Below are 9,774 nucleotides of genomic sequence, written 5' to 3' on the forward strand. Positions count from 1 at the left end.
CCTTGACCTGCTGGGCTTCAGTGATCCTTCTGCCTCAGCCTTCCGAGTAGCCGGAATTACAGGCATGCGCTACCACGCCCGCCTGATTTTTTGATTTATTGTAGAGATGAGGTCTCGCGGCCCAGGCGGGTCTTGAACCCGCGGGCTCAGGCAATCCACTCACCTCAGCCTCCCAAAGGCGCGGGATTACAAGCTGAGCCACCGAGCCCGGCTCAGTTAATATTTTAATTTATATAGAGATGAGGTCTTACCATGTTGCCCAGGCTGGTCTTGAACCCCTAGGCTCAGGCAATCCTCTCGCCTCGGCCTCCCAAAGTGATGAGATTACAGGCGTGAGCCACTATACCCAACCTTACAGTTTTTATTATTGTTTTGGTGTTAATATATGGTTAAAATAAATCAGATTCAGCCCTTAAAACATCAGAGAGAGAGAGAGAAAAGCACAACAATGAACAGAGGGGCATTTTTAGAGATTTTCTTACTTACTAAGACTCAAACACGCTGGGCTCGGTGGCTCAGCCTGTAATCCTGTGCCTTTAGGAAGCTGAGGTGAGTGGATTGCCTGAGCCCACAGGTTCGAGACCCGCCTGGGCAACTTGGTGAGACCTCATCTCTACAAAAAATCAAAAATTAACCGGGTGTGGTAGTGCACGCCTGTAGTTCTAGCTACTTGGGAGGCTGAGGCGGAAGGATCGCCGAAGCCCGGCAGGTCGAGGCTGCGGTGGCCGGGAGCGGCAACTGCACCCCAGTCTGGGCGAGGGAGTAAGACTCCAACTCAAAAAAAAAAAAGACTCAAACAATCCTTCTCTTTTCTGTCACTGTCTACTTTTCCATCTAAATAAGAGAGGCCAATCCAAGAAAGAAGCCCCCTGCTCCTGAAAACAAGACAAAACAAAAAACAAAAACAGCCCCTTCTACTTTAAAGCAACCTGAACATGAAGAAAACATACCATAGAGATGACAGTGGGAGGGAGCTGCTTAGGGTCTCCTACCAGGACAAGCTTGTTGCAGCGATGGATGAGTGGAGTAAGGGTCTCAACTTCAGAAGACTGTCCAGCCTTGGTAAGGAAGTACAGAAGGAAAAAATTATCTTTGCTATTAATTTATCCATATACAGTTTATCTGATTCAGTAAAGCTCTAACCTTCAGAAAAGTACCACGACTTCTCCTGCATCAAATATCAAAAATAAAGTTTTTCTTTGATTATAAAACAAAACAGACAACAACAAACCCTCCAAACTTAATGTTTAAAATAAACAAACATGTATTTTGAAATCAGCCACCACAGGAGCCACTGCCACTTGGGAACCACCTACAAATTAGAAAGCCATGGATGTCCTGGGTCTGTGTTTTTTGTTTCTTCTGGACATGAGCCAGAAACATTTTTTCTCTCTTCTAAAGTTCTTTTATAACTTTATATGTAATATTTTTCTTTTGTGTCAGAGTCTCACTCTGTCCACCCAGGCTGGAGTGCAGTGGCACACTCATGGCTATCGCAGCCTCAACCTGCTGGACTCAGGCGATCCTTCTACCTTAGCCTTCCAAGTAGCTGGTACTACAGGTATGTGCCACAATGCCTGGCTAATTTTTTGATTTATTGTAGAGACAAGGTCTTGCCAAGTGGCCCAGGTTGGTCTTGAATCCCTGGGCTCAGGCCTCTCACCTCTGTCTCCCAAAGTGCTGGGAGTACAAGTGTGAGCTACCGCATGTGGCCTTACAACTTTCTTTGAAGTTCACAAATCACATTAGGTGTTTCTCTCTGTGTGTATTTCCCCAACCCCCGCATCTATATATCCTCCTTCTCTCCCTTCCTTCTTTCTTGTTCCTCAGTAGGCCTCTTCAATTGTAGGACATTTTAGAAGGCCTCTTCAATTCAATGACATTTTCTTTGATCATTTAATCATTTCTACATTTTCTGTTCCTTCATTCCTGTGAATACTGAATTTTGGGTTTTCTGGATTGACTCTATCTCATGCTCCATCTCCGTTGTCTTGACTCTACATTTTGGCAAACAGTAGGTACTTAATAGATGTTTGCTCAAGGAGTGAACTAAGAACAAAGGATGTCAGCTGAGCATATTGTGGTTCACAGCTGTTCAAAATACTTCAAAGGGGAACCAGAGATAGTTGGTGAACCATTAGCAGCATATCTTAACATTAGAGAACATGCACGTAATAGCAGGTGAAAATCAGATGCAAAATACCCATTTTCTCAATATCTCAGTAGTCACATTCATCTAAGACTTGCTCCTCACAGTACTAGTCAAGGTTGTATGGCTGACGACTCACTGACCTCATCGACAATGACACAACTGAAGGGGACGCCCCCTTGCCCACGAAAAGCAGACTCAAGTAGAAAACCACCACTTGTGCTCAATGTACAGCAGATGATATGTGACTCTAAAATGATGATATTCTGTGTTTTCTGTGGGCGTCCTTGAACCTAAGACAAAAATAAAGGCTAATCAATATTCAGCTGTATATATTTACCCTTATCTGCGGCAGGCCTGCTTTTACTATAAAACACCCACAATTTTTATGTATCAGAAAAATATTTAGTAAAAGTTAGGGGAAATATCACATATAGAAAACAGCAGTTTTAATTCAAGACAATCAGAAACAAACCAGAATTGTGCTTTGCAGTCTAAGCATAAAACATGATTTAAGCATATGAAAAAAATGCATTCAGGGTTTGATTTGGTCAAGGTAGATTATAATCCTTGTAGCCAGGCATCAGCATATGTAGAGATAAAATAATTCTACTGAGCTGTGAGGTAAATGTCTAAGTAAAACCAGGGTTAGAATTAAGGTTGACTGTACATTTTTCTGTTAGTTTTTAAGTACATAATCTTTCTTTTATAAAAGCTAGTACGAACAAAAATGCCCATGAACCTGACAAATATTCTGACAGTAAGAAAAATAACTGGGGGGGTGGCAGGGTGGCTGGGCCAGCAGTGATGGCGGTACGAGACGCAGGCTCAGGGTCCCGGGGGTGAAGAGGAGGAGGATGTGGCGCACGGAGGGGAAATGGCTGCTGAAAGTAAGCTGGAAGATGATTATGGGAACAGCAATAGTAGTCATGTAAAAATCTTTTTACTGAAACAGCTGCTTGAATGTCTGCCAAAATGTTCAAGTTTACCAAAAGAGAAGCACCGTTGGAACACTAGTGAGAGATCATGATGTAGCCATACTTTTGGACTTCTTTTCCTTTCTTTTTTTTTTTTTTTGAGTTGGAATCTCACTCTGTCACCCAGCCTGGAGTGCAGTGGCCTGCTCACAGCCACCACAGCCTCAACCTGCTGGGCTCAGGTGATCCTTCTGCCTCAGCCTTCCAAGTAGTTGGAACAACAGGCATGTGCCACCATGCCCAGCTAGTTTTTTTTTATTTATTATAGAGATGAGGTCTCGCCAAGTTGCCCAGACTGGTCTTGAATCCCTGGGCTCAGGCAATCCTCTCACCTCGGCCTCCCAAAATGCTGGGATTAAAGGCGTGAACCACTGCGCCTGGCCTTATTTTTGATTTATTGTTGAGACGCGGTCTCGAACTCCTGAGTTCAGACAATCCTCTCTCCTCTGCCTCCCAAAATGCTAAGACTGAGTCACCACACCCAGCTTGGATTTCTTTTTAATAATGTGTGACCCTTCACCTTTGATCCCTTGACCTGCATTACCTTGGTAACAATTTCATTTTTTAGTTTAATTTCATTTTTTAATTTTGGTGTACAAACTGTAACATTTCATATCTCCCCCACTGAATGATAAATGTGCAAAACGCTGTCTTCATTTCCTGTACTAAAATTCATTTAAGTTTTTTTTAAAAAGCAAAAACAACTTGGGTCTACTTCTATAATGCAATACAGGAAGTCCCCAACATACAAAGAACAAGTTTGGTACTGAAAGCACTCATAAATTCATTTGCTGTCAGAGCAACAAAACTAGCCTAGGTACCCAACTAACACAACTGGCTATATAGTACTGCATGTATTTAACAGGCTATACCGAAACCTGGTGGAGAGAAGTAATACATAAGAAAATATAGGCCAGGCTCGGTGGCTCAGCCTGTAATCCCGTACTTTGGGAGGCCGAGATGAGTGGATTGCCTGAGCCGGTGGGTTCGAGACCCGCCTGGGGAACTTGGTGAGACTTCATCTCTACAATAAATCAAAAAATTAGCTGGGCATGGTAGTGCGCGTCTGTAATTCCAGCTACTTGGAAGGCTGAGGTGGAAGGATCACCGGAGCCCAGCAGGTTGAGGCTGCGGTGGCCAGAAGCGGCCACTGCACTCCGGTCTGGGTGACAGAGTGAGACTCCAACTCCAAAAAAAAAAAAAGAAAATATAGGTGTGCATCTTTAAAGTTTGTAACTTGAAGGTTCATATGCAGGGGACTTACTGTATACAGTAATGAAGCCAGACAATGTGAATGACACCTTAGAAGTATGCCACTTGGTGCTAACACTAATAAACTAGTATTCTTATCATTCAGTCTGCCTCCTTCTGCTACTGAGTAGTAGTAGTGATTCATCTCTGCACACTTGATATATTCAACCATGGAGCTCATGGCATATGTGTGAGCTTTAGGAAGAGGGTGGCACTGTGGCCTTCTACTGCTCATAGAGTAAAGCACTGTCAGATACCTCCCCTATGGCTATCTAGTGAGTAAAACTGCAGAGCACAAGTAACTCAACGGCCCATAAAACATGTGATGAGCTAAAAGAAAACACAATATCTGTCAACATGAACTTCACCCGTCAATTTGGGAAGATTGATTTTGGGTTCAGTTTAAAATTTTAATCTAAAGCTTTCACTTAAGGTTTAGTTAAAATAAACTGCTAATGGAAATACGCATTAAATCCAACTATATTTAGCTACTTAGAGAAGGCTAATAATACATTCAAGAGAAAAACCTCAGCTGGTAAGTACTAACATAATCAGTTGCTATGACCCTACCTCCCTGATCCTGCTGGGTGTGAACGGGCTGCATTCTGACCATAAGGACATACATCTGGCTCAGCCTGGCTTCAATTTGTCTTCATTTTACTTGATATTTCTATATCCAAAGAATACTGGGGAAAAGCTATACATGCTACGGTATTCTTATGCTCAAAAACTACAAAGAGTTTATGCTCTAAGCCAAGAACTGCAAAAAGAAAAAGTGCCGTACTTCCTATGCCAACTCCTGTTCACCGTCACTCTACTCATATCCTTGTATCCAGACTGGGACACAGGAGGCCCACAGTTGCCAACCTTGTCCTAAAGCTCACACAGGCGATTTTCTTTCTTTTTAATGGGGAAAATACCCAAAAACCTATTTTCATCAACATTTACCTGATTATAATCATTACTTGTGTTTTGTAGTTTGTGGGAAGCAGAAATAGAACATGCAGAATATAATAGGTATTTTAAATATTTACCCAGACCTAAAACAGAAAAAAGTTAATTTATAATCACTTCTTTCTTAGAAATCTCAGATGGTGATAAGAACTCATTCTTAGGTTAAAGAAAAAAAGTTAAATGCAACAACCCACTTTTATAGATGCTTGCCATTTTTCATAATAAACACTTTAAAATGTAACTGAGAAAAGTCCATAGGTTGTCTGAGCTAGTTCATGATTTAAAAAAGGAAATAAAAATCAAGAAAATGCTATGGGATAACTCTTACCTCTTTGATTTTAGAAGCAAGTTCCTGTCTTTCTTTAGAAACTTTGGCAATTTTTTCATCTAATTCTTGCCTCTGGAAAAAATTCAAATGCCATCATTAAAACTGAGCAATTTAAAATGCTTTTCCAATGGACTGCCTTGCATTTTAAAAACCTATATTTTATCGAGGAAAACTTTATTACTCCAGCTTTGCCCTTTACCAGTAAAGTCCTGACACACTCTGCATATTGCCGTGGAAGATGTAGTTATATCCTGTGTACTGCATTCATGCTATTTGTCTGCTTAGCATTCCAACACTTGCAGCATTCCTCCACTAACTTCTAGGTGGTTCAAATGACATCAGTCACACATTCCTCTTGGCCACAGTGACAGGCATATAACACAGGTTTGGCCAATCATGGCACCCATCCCCTTAAAAACAGGGTTAGACTTGCTTGTCCACTCAGGAACAAATCAAAGTCCTGGAATTAACGCTCGGATTCAAGGAGAGACCGTCTCTCCCTATGGTATTTCTAAAGTGGCATAGTGGAGCCTGAGATACTGACAATCATCTTCTCCTGCAGAAGAAACGGTTGGCACACAGAGAAAAACAAATCAAGGGGTAGAGAAATGATATCCTCTGAGCCTCTGGATCTACCCGTGCTGAAATGAATCCGCTGTTAGATCTCAGGTGTAGGAGCCAGTAAATTCCCTTTTTGTCTAACATAATGTGAACTAGTTTTCTTTAACTTGCAAATGAAAGATACTCAGTAAATTCAGAACAGCTTTAATATGAAAGCAGTAGAGTCTACAAGCCAAATGCAAAAAGCAGTACAGTCTCTAAGCCAAATGTCAGGACTCATCTGTTTTGGTAAAGAAAGCTTCACAGGAACATAGCCGCATCCATCTGTTTATGTATTACCTATGGCTGTGCTCATGCTACTAAAGCAGAGCTCATCAGCTGCAACAGTGACCAACCATATGGCCCATACAGTCTATAATTTTTACTATCTTGCTCTTTACAAAAAAAGTTTGCTAACCCCAGATGTAAAGACGTACCATCTTAACCATGGTTTTACATATGCATGAGTTGTTGTACCACTCTCCAGTAAGTAAAGGGCATTAAATACTCATCACGAACTAGTTTGCATACCTGAGTTATTAAAGAAATGTTTAGATACCTGCATTTCCCCTCCAATTCGGCATAAAGCTCGCTGCCGGGAAAGCTCATCTAGTTGATCATCTAGAAACTCCTTTCTTTTATGCATCTCCTGAACATGAACAGGTAATTCTTTTTCTAATAAAAATAAAAATAAAAAATTATATGCTAACTCTAACAAACACAAAAGCAAACACGATAAGAAGGAAAACTAGTTTCCAAAGCCAGACTATTTCTGGAGTCTCCAAATTACCTTTGGTGCCCAAGTCATTTTCTACCACACAAAGGAAATAGAGAAAACACTAGTATGTACCGTATTTAGTACTTACTCATTCTGTGGTCAACTTGGTTGTCCAAACTGAATCTTAGAACCTCGTTGTTAATAGACTTTTCTGGGCCCAGTCGCACTAAATTTATATCTCCACAGTTTCCTGTTGATAGAATTCACACTTAAAGATTAAGAAGGACATGCCAAAAAGTCCTGTCTCACCTATTTCTAAGTAAATATACTAATATTCAGAGAAGAGAGCTAACATGAATTGGCAACTAGATACCAGAAAGTATATCCTAGCCTTCTTATATATTATTTCAGACAGTCTTCTCTTCCTAACAACTCTGTAAGGCAAGAACTTATCACTTCTACTCAATAAAAGCTAGCAAAGTCAAACTGCAGAAACAAGATTCTATTACATTAATGTTTTCAGACAGTGTTCTGCAGAAAATCATGTAGCAAAATAGATTTGAGAAATGGCGAGTTAAAATAAATCAGTTTTCTTAACCACAGATTATCTCAAAAACTTTTTGTACATCATATATCAAAGTGTATTTTATTTTATTTTACTTATTCGTTTTTTATTTTTTATTTTTTTGAGTTGGAGTCTCACTCTGTTGCCCAAACTGGAGTGCAGTGGCCGCTCCCGGACACCACAGCCTCGACCTGCTGGGCTCCGGCGATCCTGCCGCCTCAGTCTTCCAAGTAGCTGAAATTACAGGCACGTGCTACCATGCCCAACTAATTTTTTGATTTACTGTAGAGATGAGGTCTCACCAAGTTGCCCGGGCGGGTCTCAAACCCGTGGGCTCAGGCAATCCACTAACCTCAGCCTCCCAAGGCGCGGGATTACAGGCTGAGCCACCGAGCCTGGCTTCAAAGTGTATTTTAATCTCAGAATCTTATTTGATCACCAAATCCTTTTTTGCAGAATAGTCAGAACAAACCTTCTGAAACTATGTTCCACATCACATTACTGATTCAGAATCTAAGGGACACAGACACATGGCAGAAATTCTTGAGTATAATCATTCCAAAAACTACAAACTCATGCTGCTTGTTTATTAACTGCATTTTATTCCAGGTTACCACATATTATCTAATTTAAAAATTTCCACCGGACTTGGTGTCTCAGCCTGTAACCCCAGCACTTTGGGAGGCTGAGGTGAGTGGACTGCCTGAGCACGTGGGCTCGAGACCAGACCGGGCAATTTGGCGAGAACTTGTCTCTACAATCAATCAATCAATCAATAAATAAATACCTGGGCATGGTAGCACGTGCCTGTAGTCCTGGCTACCTGGAAGGCTGAGGTGGAAGGATTGCCAGAGCCCAGCAGGTCGATGCTGAGGTGGCTGCAAGCGTGCCACTGCACTCCAGCCTGAGCGACCGAGTGAGACTCCAACTCAAAAAAAAAAAAAAAAAATTTCCCACTGCATCACTGGGTTAACTTACAGTAATCATGTAGTGCTTCTCAGCATCTGCCTGAATCTGACACAACACAGAGTTGTTTATTGCCTATCCTGCCACTGGACGTTAAATCGCAAAAGAACAGGGTATTGTTCTGGTTACTGCCTAGGATGGTAGTTAGCACACAGTGAGTATAATGATTATGTGATGAATAAATGGCTTGTTTTTAGTTACCTACAGCATCTTTTTTTTTTTAGTACAAGTCTCACTCTGTTGCAAAGGCTGGAGTACAGTAGCACACTCATGGCCACTGCAGTCTCACCTGCTGTGCTCAGGCGATCCTTCCACCTCAGCTTTCCAAGTAGCTGCAACTATAGGCATGCACCACCACGCCTGGCTAATTTTTTTATTTATTGTAGAGATGAGGTCTCGCCAAGTTGCCTAGGCTGGTCTCGAACCCCTGGACTCAGGCAATTCTCTTGCCTCAGCCTCCCAAAGTGCTGGGATTACAGGTGTTAGCCGCTACAGCATATTTTTGATCCTAGTTCAGTTCATTCCCCTAAATTTGAGACCAACAAACTTCCCTGGACTTGAGGGTGTGAAAACTGCTTAATTCACTTATGTTTCCACCAAAAAGGTGGATGAGATGACCTGGAAATCTACCCACTGTAAATACCCAAAAGTGCTCCATAAATCACGACAGACATCGTTTACACTGAAGACTGAGCTCAGAAGAATGTTAGAGAAATTTCTAAAGGTCAAAAACAAGAGAGGTGGCTCAGCCTGAAATCCTGTGCCTTTGGGAAGCTGAGGTGAGTGGATTGCCTGAGCCCGTGGGTTCGAGACCCGCCTGGGCAACTTGGCGAGACCTCATCTCTACAATAAATCAAAATGAGCTTGGGCATGGTAGCGCGCGCCTGTAGTTCCAGCTACGTGGAAGGCTGAGGCGGAAGGATAGCAGAAGCCCAGCAGGTCGAGGCCGCGGTGGCCGGGAGCGGCCACTGCACTCCAGTCTGGGTGACAGAGTGAGACTCCAACTCAAAAAAAAAAGAGAGAGAGAGAGCTAAAAATGGGACTTGAAAGCCCCTGAGCTGCCCTGGTACCCCAAAGGATCAGGGCTGGGCAGTAATCAAGATGCTTAGGTTTTTGTTTGCTCTTTAAGTTGAGGCAGGCTACTGTTTTGTTAAGGAAGAAGCAGGGGCCAGGTCAAGTTTTCCTAAGTTTTGGCCCCCTCCCCTACCTTGGGGAGGTGAATCTCCTCTCTCTAATTTACTTTCTAAATAAACTATATTTCTGATC

The 9,774-nt window shown here is 42.1% G+C and overlaps 1 protein-coding gene across 1 annotated transcript in view; it reads right to left on the reverse strand.

The window, feature by feature from the left end:
- The window catches only part of SETX (senataxin), a 77,093-nt gene that overhangs the window by 20,134 nt on the left and 47,185 nt on the right, over positions 1-9,774 (reverse strand). The window contains exons 14-18 of the mRNA XM_021709232.1: positions 7,126-7,227; positions 6,819-6,934; positions 5,660-5,731; positions 2,293-2,442; positions 951-1,058 (exon numbers count right to left, since the gene is read on the reverse strand). Of these exons, the coding sequence (XP_021564907.1) occupies positions 951-1,058; positions 2,293-2,442; positions 5,660-5,731; positions 6,819-6,934; positions 7,126-7,227 (548 nt within the window). The remainder of the gene's footprint in view (positions 1-950; positions 1,059-2,292; positions 2,443-5,659; positions 5,732-6,818; positions 6,935-7,125; positions 7,228-9,774) is intronic.

Source organism: Carlito syrichta, unplaced genomic scaffold (assembly GCF_000164805.1).
Source record: "Carlito syrichta isolate Samal-C Ts95f unplaced genomic scaffold, Tarsius_syrichta-2.0.1 Scaffold169335, whole genome shotgun sequence".
Lineage (NCBI taxonomy): Eukaryota > Metazoa > Chordata > Mammalia > Primates > Tarsiidae > Carlito > Carlito syrichta.